Source organism: Bos grunniens, chromosome 19 (genome assembly GCF_055505025.1).
Source record: "Bos grunniens cultivar Pamir isolate PY7600 chromosome 19, Bosgru_T2T1.0, whole genome shotgun sequence".
NCBI lineage: Eukaryota > Metazoa > Chordata > Mammalia > Artiodactyla > Bovidae > Bos > Bos grunniens.
Window position 1 is genome coordinate 28,721,088 of NC_141183.1, and position 19,404 is coordinate 28,740,491.

At 61.0% G+C, this 19,404-nt stretch overlaps 2 protein-coding genes across 4 annotated transcripts in view; one reads left to right on the forward strand and one right to left on the reverse strand.

Moving 5' to 3' along the window:
* Positions 1–823: 823 nt before the first annotated feature.
* Positions 824–1,933, reverse strand: LOC147351915 (uncharacterized). Its single transcript, XM_086358461.1, has one exon. The coding sequence runs from the start codon at positions 1,833–1,835 to the stop codon at positions 930–932; it is 906 nt and encodes a 301-aa protein (XP_086214587.1). The 5' UTR covers positions 1,836–1,933; the 3' UTR covers positions 824–929.
* A 561-nt stretch (positions 1,934–2,494) lies between these two features.
* The window catches only part of RAI1 (retinoic acid induced 1), a 68,384-nt gene continuing 51,474 nt past the window's right edge, over positions 2,495–19,404 (forward strand). Inside the window, exon 1 of one of the 3 annotated variants that reach the window (XM_086358429.1) lies at positions 2,495–2,631. The gene's annotated coding sequence lies outside the window, so the exon portion shown is untranslated. Of the gene's footprint in view, positions 2,632–4,326; positions 4,466–19,404 lie in introns of those variants that run through there. The other 2 variants (XM_086358431.1, XM_086358432.1) reach the window with 2 other exon arrangements.

The window sequence follows — 19,404 nt, forward strand, 5'->3', positions numbered from 1 at the left end:
TGGTGAGCCTGGAGTCAGCAGAGGGTCTGTCTCTGGGAGTGGTCTGCTCTTGGCACCAGGCAGCCACCCTCGGGACTGGGCAGTCTGGAAGCTGTTCCTGGCCAGTGCTTCCCACGCCTGACTGCTAGATGCTGATTCCCGGGCAGAAGGAACAGTGTGGAGGGGCTCTGGCCATTTGGATGGATGAGGTCTGGGCTAGAGACCAGGAACTTGTTTTCTTCGTTCTCAGTTGACAACCTACAAATGGCAGGTTTGGGGTGACTGTTCTGGCCACCGGGGTCCTAATGACCTCTGGACCACTAGGACCCGCACAGCCCTCTGCCCAGGACCTGGAGGCACAGCAGTCCTTCATAAAACCCCTTCTCGATGCACCCCCGTGACCTCCACCCCCACTTCGCTGCTCCCCTCCACTGCCTGCCCAGCCCAGAGGCTGAGGAGGCGCTCCAGCAGTGGTGTGATATGGTATCGGCCCCTGCCCTCCAGGGAGTCACCAGGTCTCTGGGAAGGCCCGGCAGGGAGGGGAGAAGCCCTGATATACAAAGCCCTTAGTGGAGGGACGGTTAGTAGGTAGGGACTGGGTCTGGCCATCACTGAAGAGCAAAGACCGAGTGACAGAGGTCGTGGGGTGCGCTCCTCCCCCCTGCCAGACAGACAAGGGCCTGGGGGGACGTGAGGTGGGGGCCAAGGAGAGTGGCACGGACAGGCTGGCGGGCAGGGAAAGCGGAGAGAGCCAGCGCTGACGCGTCAGTGTGATCCCTGGCACGATAATCGGGTGGACGGACGACAGGCCGGACACGTGTTTGGGTAGAAGGTGGGTGGATGGAGAGAGAACGGATGAATGAATGAATGGCTGCGTGGGCGGTGAGCAGCCCGGCGAGGGGCGGGCAGCCAGGCGCTCAATCACAGCCCCGGGGCGCCGCGCCCGCCGGCTACGCGCAACCCTCCCCCTCCCCCGCCCCGCTCGCCCCACACCTCGGCCCCGCCCGGGGCGCGTAATTCCCTGTCCCTGGGGCTCTGGGGCCGCTACGGCGGCGGCCCGGGACTGGGGCCAGGAGGGCCCGCCCCTCGGCCGCGAGGGAACCGGAGGTACGGTCCCGCCTCGAGGCCCCAGCCCCGCGCTTCTTTGTCTCGGCCTGGTCCTCCACCGTCTCCGGACCGCCACCCGCCTCGGGGGGCAGTCCTCGCCGCGCGCTTCTGGGCTGCTCGCGGATCTCCAAGCCTCGGCCCCCGCTGACCCCAGTCCGTAGGTGTCTTCCCGGCCCGGTCGAGTCCTCCAAACCCGGTGCCTCTAGGACCGCGGGGCCGGCCAGTGCCAGGATCTCTAAACTGCGTCTCTGGAGCGGGGGTCGGAGGGGGGGCGGGATGCGGGTCCCCGGGTCTCCGCCTTCTCTCCTCCGCCACCACTCGCCGCGCTGTGCTGGGACCCCTGAGCGGCCTGTTCGTGCCTCTGCGGCGGTGCGGTCCCTGGCGCCACGCGGACCCCCTCCTCCAGCCAGGCCTCGGCCCCGCACACAGAACACTGCCCCGCTAGTCCCACACAAGACCGCGTGCGGGCGCACCCCAACCCCTCGCTGGTCCCCCGCCCCTACAACCGCAGCTTCACGCAAACAAGCCCTCACGGAGACACGACACCCCTCAGACACACTCGGGCCCACGCAGACACAATCCCACACGCGCACAACCTCACGCAGACACGGCCCACACAGGCGCAGTCCCGCAGCCCTTGATAAACAATCGCACACAAACAACCCCACGCAGGCACCGCATCGCTTAGTCCCCCCGAGACCCAGAAGCACATTCACAAGCTCGCAGCAGGCCCCCACGCCCCGTGACATTCACAGGGGGGGCAGACCAGAAACACACAGCCACACTGATAAACACACGGACCCGAGCGCGCAGCCAGGAGCTCACCCACGGGCTCGTAAGTCACTGGGAAAATATTAAAGCGTCCCCTCCCTCCCCTTCCTTCTCTGACGCGCGCGCGCGCTCGCGCGCACGAAGACACTTACCACCCCCCCAGCCCCCGACCGCCCCGGGTCCCTAAGCGCCTCGGAGCTTCCTAACCAGTGACCCTGAGCCCGGCGGTGAGAGCCGCCGGAGCGTCTCCCCGGCGCCCCCTCCTCCCGCTCCCTTCAGCTCCTAGTCCTCCCCCGCCCCCTCCCTCCTGCCCCCTCAGCCTCCTCCCCTCCCCCGCGTCTGGGGCGCGGGCTGCGCGCAGCCAAGCCCCTCATCGCGCGCCCCTCCCCGCGCGCGCCCCGCGCCCGCATCGCGCTTGGCGAGTGGATGCGGCCATGGGGCGGTCTCTACCTCCTGTCCCCCGGTGGCCCGTGAATAATGGCTACTGAGGGCGCTCGCAGGGGCTGCTGAGAAGGAAACACGGGGCGCGAGAGGCGCGGCGCGCGCGGGAGCGCGAGGGAGAAAAAAGCGAGCCCCCGGACGCCGCGAGCGGCGGGCGGAGAGAAAGGAATCGTGCGAGCGCTCACATTTTTTTCTCCCAAAGATCTCATCCGGCCGCCGCGTTCTGGAAGAGACGAGGGGACAGCGCGCGCGAGCAGAGGAGAGGCCGCGCGGGGAAGGGAGGCGGCGAGACGCGCAGCGCCCGCGCCCGGGAGACCCAGGAGGAGCCCGCAGGTATTGTTGGCGGCGAAGCTTTGTGTCTTGGTGGGTGGGGGGACGATCCGGGCGCTAGGGCTCCCGAGGCTGCCGGCCGGGGTCTCCGCCCGCCCCCGGCACCCCTCCTACCGCGCCGCGGTCTTGGCTGGAGTTGCAGACCTGCCTGTTTGGGGTTTTCCACACCCGTTGAGGGAATCGGTCTCAGAAGGAATTTCTTTTTTTTTTTGGCCGCAGTTTGGTTGTGCTGGGGATTTCCCCCTCCCCTTCTCTCCACCACACTCTGGTGAGGTCTTGGCGACCGTGGCACAGACCGAAGGCTGAGGGCTGAGATGGCGGGGCTGGTGGCCTCGGACCGGAGGGGAGGGACGCGGGGAGGAAGGAGTTTTGCTCAAGTTCGCAGTCTGCGCCGCGGAGCTGGTCAGGCGGGGAGGGTCGGCTGCGCGCCCTGTCCTGCTCCGGGCCACCGGTGGGAAACTTCCCTAGAGCGCAGCCTCCCGGGGGACTCGGCGCCCCCGACGCCTCGGGCGCTCACTCCGGCCGCCTGGGCCCCGCCTCGCCGCCCGCAAGCACCGAGGTCGCGCTCTCCCCGCCCCCGCCTTCCTCCTCCCCCGGCGGCTTCCGGATCTGGACCGGGCAGGAGGAGCGGCTCCGAACACTTCCCCCGGAGACCCCTCCCCACTGGCTGCGATAGTCCCCTGCCCTGGCACCCCCGCCTCGCGCGCGCCCCAGTGGCCAGGCTGACAATGAAACCTCGCGCCTGTGCGGTTGTGGGGAGAGGTCGGAGCTTGGTCTCTCGGGGTGGGGGGCTACTAACCCCAGGAACCCTGAGGGGGGACTTCTTGGGGGTGGGGCTTGTTTGGGTTAGAGACGTTGACATCGGGTGGGTCGGGCGGGGTGGAGTGCGCGGTGGCCACCCGAGGCTCGGGTTCGGGGGCTGGGGTCGCGGGTTCCAGCCTCTCTTGGGGTTGGTGATTGGCTGGTGAGTGCAGGCACGTCGAGTCCCCCTCCCCCCATCAGCCACTCCCCCCCCCCCCCTTCCCGTACAATGCGGGCTTCAGAGGTGGTGATCCTGAGGGTGGTGTGTGTGTGTGAGTGTGTGTGTGTGACGGGGTGTTTGTCTCCTGCGGTCCACAGCAGGCGCTGCTCCTTGACCCGGAGATCCGACCCTCGCCCCTCCCCTAGGGGCTGGGGGCGGGGAGAAGGGGGTGGGAACTTCTCCTTTCCCGCCTGGGCACTGCGAAACGAGTGCTACCCTAGAGAATTTCTGGGAACCGCAGGCCTGGGGGCGCTCAACGCAGAGTGGGGGCCGCGGGGTCAGCGGGGTCTCTGCACACAGAGCGCTCCATCCCTCTGCGCCTTGCGGGGAGGGGCGGGGTGGAAAGGGCCAAGGCTAGTTGGAGTGGGAGTGGGGGCAGAGAGCCCGTGGAAATCTGTCTTCATTACATTCCAGAGAGCAGCCCCCCCTTTTCTTCCTGGGGTAGGGAGCAGGCCCAGGAATGGGACTGCCAGCCCCGGCAAGTGAAGGAAATCCTTCTATTCAAAGAGGGGATCCTGGTGGGGGTGGGGGGGTGGGGGGCGGCACGGGAAGGCTGTTCTGTGGCTCCATCCAGGCGTGGAGAGAGTTAATCCTCCCCCGACCCTGTCAGCCCCCACCCAGGAGGCTGCAGTGGGGACTCTTTGAGCTCACAGCATGTTCCCACCCTGTATTCCCACCAGGTGGAGGGGTGCCTTCTCAGGACCCCCCTCTGAGCCCAGAGAAGGTGCTGCAGTGGGAGAGCCTGGGAAAGCTGGTGCAGCCGGAGCCTATGGCCTCGTGGGGGGACTCTCCCCACTCCGCAGCCCCACCGTGAAGGTTGGTTTCTGACCGGAAGGCTAGACCCTGAGATCCTCACAGCTGAGGGCTAGCCTGGGAGGTCACAGGAAGGCAGGATTGATTTCTGCTCACTAGAGCCCCTGTAGGGTCCATGCCCGTGGGTGCATTCCTGGGGAGGGGGAGCGCGTCTTCCTCCTCCACTGGTTCCCTTTCCTGCAGGTGAGAGCCGGACCTGGCCACAATGGACACTGGGCTTTGGCTGGACAGACACAGGGATGAATGAACCAGTAATGAATGAATGAATAAATGAATGGAAAGGGAAAGTTTCTCAATTGGAGGTGTTCATTTTTTTAAAATGATTTTTCAATATATATGTTTTAAAATATGATTAATGGGAAAATCTGAAAAATAGAGAAAAATAAAAAAGGTTATAGACAGTCTCGGTGGGCTGTGACAGTGTTAGTATTTTGATGTCGTTTTCCGCAGTCTTTTCGGCTTGGTGGCTGGGTTGTTTTTTAGCGACTTGTCGGCACTCTCTCTGTTCAGACGTATATCCTGCTCTCTTCGTTGGCGCTCATGGGAGCCTTTTCCTGTTTTGTAACCAACTCTTCATAAACACCGCCGTTAATGTCTTCAGGCTTTTCCAATAGGGTGGATGCGCCACCATTTACTTAATATTCCCCTTTTGTTCCATGTTCTGGTTGCCCCTGATGAACGAGGTAGTGGATTTCTTAGTGTGGAGAGCTTTTTTTTTTTTTTTTTGATGTTTAAGATGATTTCCTCAAAATGACGCTGCTCATGCCTGCAGTGGAAGAAACAGGCTCCTCTTTTTTCCCCTGATAAGTGGGACACTGTTAAACTTCCTCTCCACAATCCAGAACCTTCTTTCAGAACTGAAAGAGCCTCGGCAATGAATCACCTGTCTGAACCCCCTCCTTTGACAAGAAGGAATGGGAGCCCAGAGGGAAGTGAATTCCGAGGTCACATAGCAGCCAAGAACAGGGTGCTGATTCGCCCTTTGGTTTCCAAATTCAGGAAGAGGGGGTCCTGTAGGCTGGCCTTGCCCATTTCACACACGGGAGCACTGAGACCCCAGGAGAGGAGGAGCACCCACTCGCCTCTGATGTTGATGTCTGGAGCACCAGACAGGCTCCTTAGCCCTTTTGTCTCACACATTGGCTATGGCCACGATGTCTACGGTGCCTGGGGCCACCCAAGGTGCCAGCCTGTGATTGGCCAGCAGTGGATTCCCTGCTGCCCCTCCCCCATGGCTCCCCCTTCCTCTCTGCCATCCCATTTTCCAGGAGGAAAAGCTGAGGAGCCAAAGCAGATGCAGAGAGAGAGTGGGACTGCAGATGTCAGAGGACCCCCTTGGTCGTGCCCCTGCCCTGGCCTTCAGTCCTAGTAGTTCTGGGTCTTTTCTGGGGCTGGGGCGGGTGTTGGCACAGACCCTGCAGCGGGGGAGAGGGGAAAGACCAGCGACATCTCAGCTGCTCTCTCTGGCTCGGCTTGACCCCAGCAGGTCCCTGGGGAGGAAGGGAAAGGGAGGGGAGAAAGAGGAGAGGAAAGGAAGGTTGGGAGCAGAGATACTTGGAGAGAAAGAAATGAATTAGAATGGTGGGGGGGAAATGGGGAAGGAAGGAATCTGGTTAAAGCAAAAGGAGAGAGGAAGCCCCCGCCCCTCAGGCCCATTGCGCACCCATGGGAGTAACTGAGGGCAGGGCTCCCAGTGGGGGAGCTAGGGCTGCTCAGAGCTGTGTGCCCTGGTCAAGGTGGAGTGGAACAGCTCTTTAGGGGGCTCAGGAGGATCCAGACCAGGTGGGTGGCAGGGAGGTGGCAGCTCCTCTGGTCACGGGTTCCGGTGGGGCAGGTGGTGGGGCACCCTAGGTCAGAGGCCAGGGCCAGGGGTGCGCATGGGGTGAGGTGATTATGGCTCTGACTTCTCATCGCCAGGACTAGGGCCTTGTGTCACCCCTGAAAGGAGCCCTTCCGTGAATGTGGGTATCTGGGCCTTTTTTCTCGACTTGGATGCCTTCTTGTGTGCCTGCGTGTGCATATGTCTGTGTGTCTGATCCTGTTTGTGTATTCTTGGGGGTCGGTATGCCTGCCAGCCTGGGTGTGTACGCCCGTGTATTCTGTGTGCCTCAGGCCCTGTTTTTATATTCTCGGGCACGTATGCGTGCATGCATACCTGTGTGTGTGTGAATCTGTGTGTGTCCCTCTGTGTACATGTCTATGGGTCTCTGATCCTGTGTGCGTTTCCGGGGGACAGTGTGCCCTCGAGTTTGGGCACGTGTGTGTCTATCTGTGTGTGGGCACACACTGCTTCTCCTAATGGCCCCTAGAGGGATGCAGGCACCAGGCTTCTATGCCGCTTTCAAGGTTGCAGCTGGGTGGGTGAAGTGGGGGGCGGCCTTCGACTGGGAGGGGGTTGGGGGGAGGCAAAGAAATTCTTAAAAGACTATCTTCCCTCTGGTCTCCAAGGAGATCAGCCTGTGAAATGATCCGCACGTTAATTAAAAACAATTATATCCTGATTGAGCCATTCCTGCTCACGTCCCCCAGCCGGGGAGAGGCCGGGGCTGTGGCCAGAGAGGCAGGACGTGGTAGGGTCTCTGGGTCTCACTGCGACAGGGCCGGCTTGGGACCTGGCCCCTGGAGGGGAGCAACCCTGGGGGGCAGGTGGCGAGGCACTGGGGGTACGTGTCCACAGCCGATTTGAGCTTCTGGTTTGAATTTTGAAGACACCCACCCCTGGGTGTGTCCTCTGAGGTCCATGGAGCTCCTGCCAAGAGGTTGAGGTTTAGAGCCGTCCTCCTGTGAGTGTGGACATTTGGGCATTTTATGCTGTGTCTTTGTGCTGTGTGTGTGCACACCTATTTGTGCCTCTGTGTGTGTAGGGATGGCACCACCAGCCCTGTGGATCCCTATTCCTCTGTGCCGGGCACTGGGCCTGTTTGCCCAGATCCTGCGAGTCAGCATTTGTGGTTCCGGCTTTTTAGAGAAGTGGCATGCTTGAGGTCATGGAGCCAGAGGTGGGGGGCCAAGTCCTCTATTCCCAAGACCCAGACCCCCTTCTAGCTACCAGCTGCCCCCAGACTTCCATGATGAGGGATGTTCCCTCTGCATGACCCCTGGGAAGCTGAGGTGCCCAAGGGTAGGCCTTGTCATTCTCACAGCACTCCTGATGTTGTTCATTCTGAGGTCCGAGCTGCACGGGGTGCGGGGCTGTGATGTCCAGACATGTGGCAAGCAGATGACTGGCCAGCTGGAGTGGGCTGTGCTCCCCTCCTTCTCACGGCCATCCACTCTGGCTGTGGATGACCAGGGCAGACCAGCTACAGGTGCCCCGTGAGACTGCTGGGTCTACCCACACTTCTGGGTCCATGCTGCCGAGCCCTTTCTGGAAAGGTCTGGATCAGGTCCCACTGCCTGGCCTGGTTGTCTGGCTCCCATTAAGCCCTGCAGTCATGGAATAAGTAGTCATAGGAAGAAGAAGGCAGGAGACCCTCAGCCCGCACCCCAGAATCAGGTGGTGGTGTGGTTCACAAGAGGGAGGCACTCAGGTGAACCAGGACACCTGGTGTTTGTGTCCAGAAGGTGGCCTGCCACCCTGCCCCTTCCACTCCACTCAGTGGGCACCAGCCTGTGTGCCCAGGAGCCGTGAGCACACGAGCCAAGGCCTCTCATGCTTCCTCGAGTCTCCCTTTCCCCTTTGTACAGTGGGAGCATAGCTCTTTCCTGACCAGACTGTCAGGAAGGTAAGAAAAACCAGGTCAAGTCTGTTCAAGACCCGTCCCACAGAGGGGAGTGGACTGGAGGGGACTTGGCTGCACCCAGATGCACAGAGAGGCGAGTCTGTCCGTTTAGGCACTGGTGTGTCGCCTCGGCAGGGGCCCTGGGTCTGGTAGCCCCTGGAGGGAGACACACTGCTGCTCCCTCAGGATTTCTGGGAATCTGACTGGGTTGAGGTGGCTGTCGTCTCAGTAGTGCCTCCAGGGGACTCAGACATTCGCTGGACTCACCCGAAGCTCCATTACCAAAGGCAGAGAGTCTGCAAAGGGAGGGCTGTTCCTGCTGGATCAGGTCCCACAGTCTGAGGGAAGCCTGGCCAAGGGAGGGTTCTGGGGCCAGAAACGGTGTCATGAGGAGTTAGAGGAACGGATGGGACCAGAAAGGTTCTCTGTTGTTTCTCAAGGGCAGCACTCAGGGAGACAGAGAGAGGCAGATGTCGGCTCCTCCCAGGAAAAGCCTTTCGTCCCGAAGCCGGAGGAGACCCTGCCTGCCTAGGTGCCCCTGCGGGGTTCCATCCCCTAAGCACCTCGACCCATGTGGTATCAGCCTCCTTGCCTCTCCCAGGGCGAGAGGTGCATCCCATCCCCTCCATCACTCATGCCGAGGCCCTGCTTATCCGCAGGCATGTCACCCCGGAGGAGTGACCAAGGATGAGCTCGGGTCTGCACAGCTCCAGGGTCTCCACCCTCCATGCCCCATGGGGCCAGTTGGTAGAGCTTCTGAGGGCGGGCACCGCAGCTCAGCTCTCCCAGGTGGCCTTTGGGGATGCAGCCCAGCAGCTGTCCCCCACCTTCTTAGGAACTGGAACTCAGATATTCACGTGATGTCTGGCTTGGGTGTGCTGTTACCTAGGCTGGCAACTCGCCTGTGGCCAGATTCAGAGCACAGGCCTCATTTGCAGCCTCCAGGTTTCATCGCTGTTACCCAAGGGTCACTGTCACTGCCGCCTGTTCAGGCTTGAGAATGGTGCTAGCCTCATGCACTTGCGCCCCGCTCCCACATACAGTGCGGGTTTGCAAATGGAGGGCACACTGGGACCGGACCAAGCGCCCACCTGCCCTGTTCTCCTGCGCACACAGCTGGGGTCCCAGCTGCTCCCACAGCCAGGCTGGGCAGGCATCTGATGGGCGCCGGGGTCACAGGTCAGGCTCATTTCCTTCCTCGGGCCCTGCCCGGAAGGAGTCAGGATGGTCTCCATGAGGAAGGAGCACACCTTTCAGCCGGCCTGGAGGCGGGACAGCGCCTGGAGTAGAGGGCTCTGGGAGTAGGAGAGCTGGAGGCCGGGGTGGAGGCTGAAAGGAGTCTGGGCCCAGCAGGGTCCCTCTTGAGCAGAGCGAGGACCAGAGTGACCCGCCAGGGCCTGAGTGTGCTCTCTGAGAACGCTGCCTCCCCAGTCCTTGCTGGTGGCACGTGGACCGGAGGGAACTTCCTCCTCCTGCGGCCTCCTGCCCCTGGAGCTGGGAGCTGCTGTGCAGACCTGGGGCACCATTCCCCAGGGAGGTGGGGGCCTGCAGCTGAGCCTGTGTGTGCCCTAGCCAGAGGGATTACAGAGTCTCGGCTGGTGGGGGAGGTGGTGGGCCTCCGGGACCAGTAATTAAAGCCCAGCAGATGATAATTCCCTAAAAGAAAGCTCAGCAGGAAGAGGGAGGAGGGGCCCAGAGAGGGCAGGAAGTCAGGGTGGTAGGCCAGGGGAGTGGACAGAGAGCCGGTACCTGGAGTCCTGCTGTTCAGAGCATCCTCTCTGTGAGACCTCCCTCTGCTGGGCCCCAGCACTTAGCTGTTTCCTGTCTTCAGACTCCCTGTGAAGGAAGATTTCCTGTTGTCTGCGTCTTACAGAGGAAGAAACTGAGGCCCAGAGGAGGCCCCTGTGGGACAAGGTCCTCGGGGCCAGTAAGAGTCTTGGCAGGGAAGACCAGGATGACATCCAGGCAGGGCAGATCTTCCCACCCCTCCCTCTGTCTGGGGAGGGGCAGGGGTCCTGGCATCACGGCTCACAGTGTGGTGGCTGGAGGGGGTCGGCCACCTGGCATCACCTGGCATCACCTGCCATGCGACTCGGCAGGATCACCCCTCCTTGGGGGTCTACACACCTGTCCGGGGCTCCGATTGTCCTGGGGTTTCCTGTAGCCTGGACAGTAGGGGTAGCCAACAGGGCAGACCCTGTGGGGAGGGGGGCTGTGACCTCTGGGACTTCCTTCCCCGCCATCACTCGTCCTGCAGGTCCCTCAGCCTCTCACGCTGCGGGGCGGGGGGCTTGACTGTCACCCCATCTGACAGAAGAGCATCCAAGCCATCTCCTAGAAGTGAAAAGCTTTCTGCTGTCCTACCCTCCCTGTCCCCCACTTCATACCCCCTCCACACACTCGTCTGAGCAGACTTCCCGCCCCAGAGGGGCCAGAGACTCAGGCTGAAGACCACAGACCAGACCAGAGCTTGTCCCTGGTGACACCTTTAGGTGGGCACTATGTGGCCTGCCACAGGGCTTAAAAAATAATACCAGGCTTCACATAAAAATCCCACTTTTCGCTCCTCTTACAATTGGAAATCATAGAGCTGCAGACAGAGTTGAGACAGGGCTGCCCACCCCTTGGGCTTCTGCAGACCCCGCCCAATCTAGTTAACCTCCACCCACCCCCACCCCACCAGGTTTGCCCCTCAGCCCCTTTACATCTGGGGCTTCTCTGGTGGCTCAGTTGGTAAAGAGTCTGTCATGCAGGAGACCTAGGTTCCATCCCTGGGTTGGGAAGATCCCTGGAGAAGGAAATGGCAACCCACTCCAGTATTCTTGTCTGGAGAATCCCATAGACCTAGGAGCCTGGTGGGCTACAGTCCACAGGGGGTCACAAAAGAGTCGGACACGAATGAGTGACTAACACACACACACACACCACTTAACACCTGGGCTCCCATCCCGGCACCCCAGCTTTTGCTTATCTTGGGTAGATTATATCTTGGGACTCCTCTGTGAAATGTCCAGTGAAAGTGTCTCCAGAAATTCTCCAGGTGAAAGTAAGTACAATAAAAGGAAGGGAGTGCCAGGTGGAGGCTGCCAGAGAAGAGCGGAGGCGGAAGGGGGCCGGGGGAGCATCAGCGAGCGCTCCCTGCCCTCACATACCTGCTGGGCAGCACCTGGACACCGCCCTGCCAGGCTCTGCTGGCTCCACACGTGACCGTGACCCTTGGTCTAGCCTCGAATCTGCCCCAACCCCTGCCCCAGGGCCTCTCTGATGAAGGGAGGAGGGCTGCAGAGACGTGAGGGGGGCTCCGACAGCACCCTATTCTTGACTCCCAGTCCAGCGCCCGTTCTCATCTCAGATACTGTAACGTTGGCCGCTTGTTCATGTGCATTTAAAAAGAACACTCTTGTAGTTAATATGCGGGAAGGATTTTGATGTTCTCGCACATAACCTTTTGCTGAAGTGACATCGTGCGGTGAAAGGGTCCCGGGAGAGTCAGTGTAATTTGGGCTGTGAGGGGCGGAGAATACCAATGCAGAGGCCTCTCCAGAAAGCCCGGAACCAGGAGCCCCGGGGACCCCCACCTGTCGTCCCCCCGAGGCCTTGTCCCCGACTCTCCATCCTGGCCCCAGGGACCACAGTTCTTTCAGATTCATTCATATTTGGGCTTGGCTGTTGGGCATTTCCCTCTCGTGTCTCTGGTCTCTGAGTGGGATGAATTCCGGGGGAGGGGTCCTCCATGGAGAGAGAGGGATGGAGTTCTGGGGGGACATATGGGGAAGCCCCATTCTGAGCAGGAGCTGGCCACTGGGGGTGGCAGACAACCGGGCCCTCGCTGCGGGAAATCGAAGGGCACGCTGAAGATCTGTCGTGTCTGCCCTTGGCCCCAAAGGATCAGAACAGGGGGCTTGAGAGGTTCCAGTTAATTGAGGCTGAGTCTAAATCGGAAGGCTTAGTAAATGGTAATTATACTCCCATGGGAGTGGCCCAGAGCTCACTGATGCCACCGGCAGTGGAGACGGGGGTCGGACCCCTTCCCCTCCCGCTCACCTAGAGGCTCTGAGAACAGCCGTCCAAAGTCTCAGGGACAGACCTGGTATGGATGGGCCACTTCCTCCCTCCCCCGGGCAGGCTCAGGGCCTGGAGGTGTTTGGCATGCCTGCCTTCCACCCAGCTGTCTCCAGTACCCTCCCATTGGCTGGGGATGGGTGTCTCCACATGGAGCCTCAGTGGGACACAGACTGGGATTCCGGAGAGCAGCACCCAGCCATGTGGACAGAGGTGACTGCGAGGACTTTCAGTCGCACCCCAAGAGGAACTTTCTATTATTTAAAGTGGCCCAGAAGCAGCCAGGGCTGCTCCAGAGGGTCTGCGAGCAGATCCAGAGTGTGACTTCGTCTCCCATGCGGTTCTTCCTCAGCTCAGAGGCCTGGGCTGTGGGCTTCCCTGGGTGACCACACACAGCAGTTAACTGAGGCCACCCTGTCTGGTTGGAGGACCTGGCCGTGGCCTCCTGCCTCTCGGGGTCCCCAGACCTGCCCAGAGAGGCAGGGAGTGTGGGTGAGGGTGGGAGGGTATGTCTGTGTGCCCAGCAGGGTGGGGCTGAGATGATGTGATGCTGTGTGCGTGTGTGGCTCCCAGGGCTGGGAGGGGGCGGCTGTGAGTGTGGGCACCTGGGCCAGTGGACACATTTGTGCCGAGGGGAGGGGTATGCCCCCCCTTCCTGGTTCAGACCTTCCCACCCAGGCCCCTCACTGCCCCTGCCTCCAGGTCAGACCCGGGAGGCTCCTAGTCTCTGCAGACACTGACCAGCCATTCTCCCCTCTCCCAGGGACCTCTACACCTGCCAGCCCGGCTCTTACTTTTTCCTTGTTCCCAGGATGAGAGCAGATCCTGTGGGTGGCCGGGAGGTTCCAGGGGACCGTGGAAACAAGGAGGGGGAAGGAGGAGGCCACCTGGTCAATGCTCAACTCGCCCTCCCACCCCAACCAGGAAAGCCTGAAGGAAGTGGTTCCTGGGTTTTCACAGCATCTGGGCCAGATGGGGAGGCCTCTGTGGATGCACCGTGAGCGTTTGCAGACGCAGATGGAGCGTGTCCAGAGGTTGGGTGTTTTTAGAAATGAGACATGGCGTGTCTGGGCCAGGCTGAGGGTGTTTCTAGAGACGACGTGAAGGTTTTCTGGAGGAGGGGCATGCAGCTGGAAGGTGAGACGCGGGCACTTGGGGAATAGAAGGCGTTTTCTGGGGTGAGGATGAGGCCTTTCTGGATTTCAGATATTGTCAGGGCCGAAGCATTTCTGGAAAGGGACTGTTTCTAGAGACAGACTGTAGTACTTCTGGAAGCGGGGTGTTGGGGGATGATGCTAGAGTATTTCTGGACGTGAAATAGGGCACTTCTGGATCTGAGGTATTTTGGGAGCTGAAGTGGAACGTCTCTGGAGAAGGGATGTGATATTTCTGGAAACGGAGCGTGTCTGGAGCTGAGAGGAGCCTTGATGGAGAGCGCTGCCATTTCTGGAGACGGAACATTCTGGATCAGATGGAGGGTTTCTGGAGAGGACGTGGGCCACCCTCAGAGTGGGGGCCAGGGTGCTTCTGGAGACGGAGTTCCTGGAGGTGACAGTGACTCAGTTAGGGCAGCCATGGATACCTCTTGAGAAGCAGGTGGGGTGGCCTCGGAGCCCAGAGGGCCCGGCCTGTGACCCTGGTGTTGTGGGGTGGGCTCCTGCCCAGGCCCACCCTTCATCAAGCCTCCAGCCCTACTTGTGGGGCCCCAGCCCCGCCCTGTGGGCTCTGGCAGTGTCCAGCCTCACTGCAGGCACAGGCTGTGGCTGAATGGTTATTCTCACTTCACTCAGCTTCCTGGGAGCCACCTGGGCTCGCTTCCCAGGCCTCCGCTGGGGACCCCCCACCCCCTACTTTTGAGCAGCCCTGAGATTGGCCTTGTTTCAGCAGAGGGGTCACGGGGTACAAGGCCTGAAGTGGGGGCAGGCCAAGTCCCTGCTGGGCCCAGGGTGACCTCAGGGTCCTGGCCACCTCCTCCCCCAACTCCAGGGGCCTGGATTTTGAGGACTGTCACCACTTGAGCTGGCCCGGAGCTCTGAAGTAATTATTTCTTTTCCTTAATTGAAATTTCAGCCTCAGTGATCCCGTCTCTGGATCCCAGGGTGGGAAAAGGCAAGGAGCCCCTGCCCAGAAAGAGGGAGCCAGTGCTGGCCCCCAGGTCCTGGGGGCCACCCCACACCTCGGATGCCAGCCATGGACATGGGTGGAGAAGCTGCAGTTTAGGGAGACGGGAGTCTCAGGTGGTTGTGGGAAACTGCAGTTAAGAGGCTGGGCCTTCACCCCTGACAGTCTGGGGGAGAGCTGCAGGGGGTCTGACCCAGGCAGGTGTGGGTCTGGGGTGGCCTGTGTTGGGGCCCTGATCCAGGGTAGCAGGAGGGGCCAGGCTACTGGGAGAACCATCTGCCAGGATCCGGGGGTGGGCCAGGGGTCTGGCTCATGCTGAGACAAGGAAGGCAGGGGACCAGGTAGTGCCTGCTTCAGGGCTTGGTGAGGTGCTGGCCGCGGGGTGGGCTGTGGCTGGGGGAGGGGCGCCAGGGAGCCTGTTTTCCCAGCTGCGGTCAGCTGGGCGGACACGTGCGCATACACACACACACACACACACACACACACGCACTCACTCTCTCGCTCTCTCCACCTGGGTGGTCCCTGCCTCCTCATGGGGCCTGTGGGCCTGTCTGCCGGAGGGGACAGCCGGCCCCAGGGCCAGCAGGAAATGGGGAGAAGTGTGGGCTCCCAGGAGGAGGGGGGAGAGGGCCTTCTGAGGTTCCAGGAAGCAGGCAGGCCTGGCCTGGTTCTTGCAGGCCCTGGGGGTCTCAGTCTTCCCCATCTGGGAAGTGGGGTTTGTGGGCATTCTTGGGTACGGTTGCCCTCCTCGCTGCTGGTGTTAATGTGCTGGGTCAGTGCTGGGGGTGTTTTCCTGGGACCCATTAATGCTTGGGCAAGGGCTCCCCCACCCCCAACCCCCCAGGGAGGCTATGACAAGGGACAGTGGGGCCACTTGGAGTGAGGATGGAGGAAACATTAGGATGAGAACCACGCTCAGCAAGGTTGCCTGAGCCCTGGCTCTAGAAGCACACAGCCGCCTTCGGTGGGAGACACCTGGGCTGGGCTGCCCTCCACGGGTAGGGGCCAGAGATGCGTGGGAAGGGACATGCCAGCCCTGGGAGCTGGGGAAGTGAAGAGGGGATGCTTTCTGAGGGGGAAGAGGGTGCAGGCAGGGGCCAGGGCTGTGGCCTCTCCACCTGCTACCCTGTCTCAGCCCCAGACCGTCCTGCTCCAGCGCTCCCCCCTCTGACCCCCAGCTGCCCGCACTGGCCTCCTCTTGCTTGGGAATTTTGAGCGCTTACGCCACCACCCATTCTGAGTGGAGTCCTGTCCTCCCTAGGGTGGGGGGCCTGGAGCCCCAGAGGCTACCTGGGGTGGGTTCCTGGTGCCTACACCGCCGGCCAGTCAGCTTCTGAGCTGACCTCCTTACCTCGGGCCAGACGGGGCAGCCCCTCCCCCAGGCACAGAGAGCTTGGTCACCTCACCACCAAGGGAGCGGGGGGCCCTCCTGATGCTGCAGCTCCCCAGGGATTCAGATGCCAGGTGAACCCCTTCCAGGTGGATGGCCAGGGGCCCAGACGTCAGTGCTCCAGAGGGCATGGGGACTGCTTACCGCAGGGGCTTGGACTTAATGTCCACCAGAGCCTTGGGAGACCCTCTGGGGCCTCCACCTGGTGGGGGGCACATGCACTTATGGGACGCCAACCTTTGGCACCTGGGCCAGGGCCCATGCCCACCCCTCGCCGTTCCACGGCCTCCTTTTGGGAGGACCCTAGCCAGGGGTCCCAGCTCCTCCTTCACCTAGAGAAGCTCTGGGTTCCCAGCTCAGGGACCTGCCCTCTTCTTCTGAAACCTCCCAGAGGCTATGGACCCTGTGCGGTTGCCCCTGAGGAGCTGGTGTCATTGCCCCCCATGGAAAAGTGGCCCCTCCACTGTCAACCCGGGAGATGGCCGGGGGCTGGGGGCAGAGAGACCTGACCCAGTGCTGGGGCTTCCTACAGGTGAGGGCAGCAAGTTGGGCAGAAGAGCGAAAGAATTTGCCTCAGGCCATGGCCCACCCCCCATGGTCCCCAGGCAGGGATGCGACTGGACTGCAGACCCGTGACCTTGTGGCCGTACTTCCTGGGCCCAGACGTCCCAGGAGAGAGGTCTAGGCAGCGCAGGCCTGTGGGCCACACTAGGCTGTGGCCGGTCCACAGGCTGGGAATGGGCCCCCAGCTTGGCTTCCCCAGAACAAAGCGGGATGAGCCACAGTGGAGGCTGCATCTGAGCAGGTGGAAGGGGCTCCATCTGCCTTTTGTTACCCAAGGAAGGAGGGCCCGTTGGATGTGCCCTTGAACAGGGAGCGGAGGAGTGGGGAGGGCTAGGGCCGTGGGGAGGGGGCCGGGGCAGACACACCTGAGACAGATGCCGCCCCTGCCCCCATGCCCGTTAGCACATTGAGAGCGTGGTCACCATCTTAGCATTCAGCACACACGCACACTCACACACATGCCCCCCCACCATGTGCGCGCGTGCACACACGCACACACCCCTTCACGTACATCACTCCCAGCTTCCTACACCCCACCCCACCCCCCTGAGGTTCCCTGTAAACCAGGAAGGTAGCCTCTGACCAGCAGAGAAAAAGAAAGAAAAGAGGAAGGGGGCTTTGGAGGAGAACGCGGTCCTGGAATTCCCTTAGTTCCAGCTCCAGTGACTCGTGGGGCGGGCTTGGCCACCTTCCTGCTCAAGAGGACCCTCCCCCCGGCCCCTCCATCACCCCATTAACAAGACGGGGCCCTTGTTCCTGAGTTCTGCAGCAGAAAGGGAAGAATCAAGGACTCTTCAATAAGAGAGAGCTCCCTGGGTGGCTCTGAATAGTTGCTTTTTGTGTGGCGGCGAGGGACGGTCCTCTGCTCAGCGCGCTCTGCCCTGGCTGCCTCCTTCTGTCGGCAGCCGCCACTCCTGGGTCTCCAGGTGGCTAAGCTGGTTCCTCGGGAGCCCGGTCCTTCATTGTTCCTCCTTTTCCCTTCCGACACCCTCTAGCCTAGCCAAGGCCATGGGAGCCTCTGCATCTCAGGAAGGCAAGAGAAACACCGAGGTGATTGTCAGAAAGCTGAGACCTGGGGAGGCTCCTGCCTTGTGCCAGAGGCTCCCCGCATCCGGGTGCTGGGCTGCCCACCTCTGCCAAGCCCAGGGCCAGGCTCGGTGCCCATGGAAGGGGCTGGACTGGAGGGAGGGCTGGCCCCGGCGGGGGTGATGGTGGGAAAGGAGGCAGACAAGCAAATCCGTTTCATCAGACGCTGCATATCTTAGGAAAGCACATTTCAGCTCTTTTGGCTTTTGGCAAGCTGGCCCCAGCCTTTAATTTTCTAATAAAAAGGAATTACGTTTGCTGAAAAGACAGTAACCAGCTCATGCCAGTGTCTGTCCCAGAGACGGTAGTTCTGTCTTGGGTGCCTGCCGGCCCTGTTGGATTAGGGTAGATGGTAGGCTTTTGTGGCCACAGGGGTCGCTGGGGAACATTGTAGGGGCAGGTAGGACCTGTGCATCCCAGGCTGCAGCGCCAACCCTATCCAGAGGCCCAGAGACCCATGGCAGTTCAGTTGACCAGTCATGTGCAACTCTTCGCAACCCCATGGACTGCAGCACTCCAGTCCTCTCTGTCCCTTACCAAATCCCAAAGTTTGCCCAAGCTCATGTCCATTGCATCAGTGATACCATCCATCTGTCTCCTCCTCTGACGCCCTCTTCTCCTTCTGCCCTCAGTCTTTCCCACGGCAGACAGGAATAAATACTTGTGAATGAACCCTCACTACTGAGACCTGGGCTGTTGGGTCAGACCTTTGCCCCGTGAGTCACTGCACGTGTACACATGCACTCCCCAGAGTCTGAGGTCACCTATCTGGAAGGACTTGCCAGCCCCGCACCCCCCAAGCCCCTGGCACCGATTCATTGGAAGCTTTGCCAAAAATCATATCCTTTAAAAAAAAAAAAAAACAGCATGCATTCATTGTTTGGATTAAAAAAGACAAAACAGAAGTGTGTGAACTTGGAAGTTTATGTTCCCACAGCTCCAGACCTGAGCTCCCCAGGGGGATAGGGGTCCGCACTCCTGTCACTGGAAATTTTCTTTCTCAGTCCCCACTGGGGTTTCACTCCACACGACCCTGAGGGCCCCTCCACTGTCCACTGCCTGCCACGTGGATGGCTTTTCTGGCTGTTAAAAATACCTTCATTCCTGTCCCAGTTTTATTATTTAAAAAACCTTTTTTGGATTTATTTATTGGCTGTGCTGCATAGCTTGTGGGATCTTAGTTCCCCAACCAGGGACTGAACCCAGGCCACTGCAGTGAAAGAGCCGAGTGCTAACCACTGGACCACCTGAGAGGTCCTCAAGTCCTGGTTTTAAAGGAGCCCGGGTAGGTAGAACACATGATAAATGTCGCCTTTGTGATTCGGAAGGACTCTGTACTCAGTTCCATGCCCCAGGCATTTCCTGTGCCCTTCTGTATGCCAGGCCCCTGGCCCGGGACCCCATGGTTCCAGAGGGATGAGGAGGACCCTGAGCAGTGTCCAGGGGCCCAGTGTCCCCACCCCTAGTGTGGAGGTGGCCCCCCTGCCCGCGTCCACTCCGGGCACCAGGCCATTGCTCTTCAGCCGGCCGACTTGGGAGCAGCCTCGGGCTCATCTGGTCGGGCCCCTGGGCCAAGAGGCACAGGAACGCCAGCACAGCGTCCCTGTCCTCGGCCTGCCTGCACCACAGTCCCCAGGGTAGCCCTTAGGTGCTGCTGCCAGCCAGGGCCCCATCCGCTTGGCAGCACCCTGGCGGGGCACTGGGGTACCCCGTGGGCTTGGGGGGTGGAGGGGAGACGCAAGTGGGAATGGCAGTGGGACCAGTCACCTGTGCCCCCTGCATAGTCCTGTGCATGGTACCTGAGAGGCGGCTCACTCACGTCGTGATGGCGAGGGTGGTCCCATGTGCTGCCAGGACCCACCCCTGCCCCTCACTGCCACCAGCTTGCCCAGGGGATACCCGGGCCCGTCAGGGTCGCGGGGGGTTGGGACCCACCTGCCTACACCTGGCCTCTGAACCAAGCTGCCCCATTCACCTAGGATGGCCTGAGGGCAGGG

Excerpts from the sequence above, each read along its gene's own strand:
- LOC147351915 (XM_086358461.1), bottom strand. The coding sequence starts at position 1,835 with ATGTCACGGGGCGTGGGGGCCTGCTGCGAGCTTGTGAATGTGCTTCTG.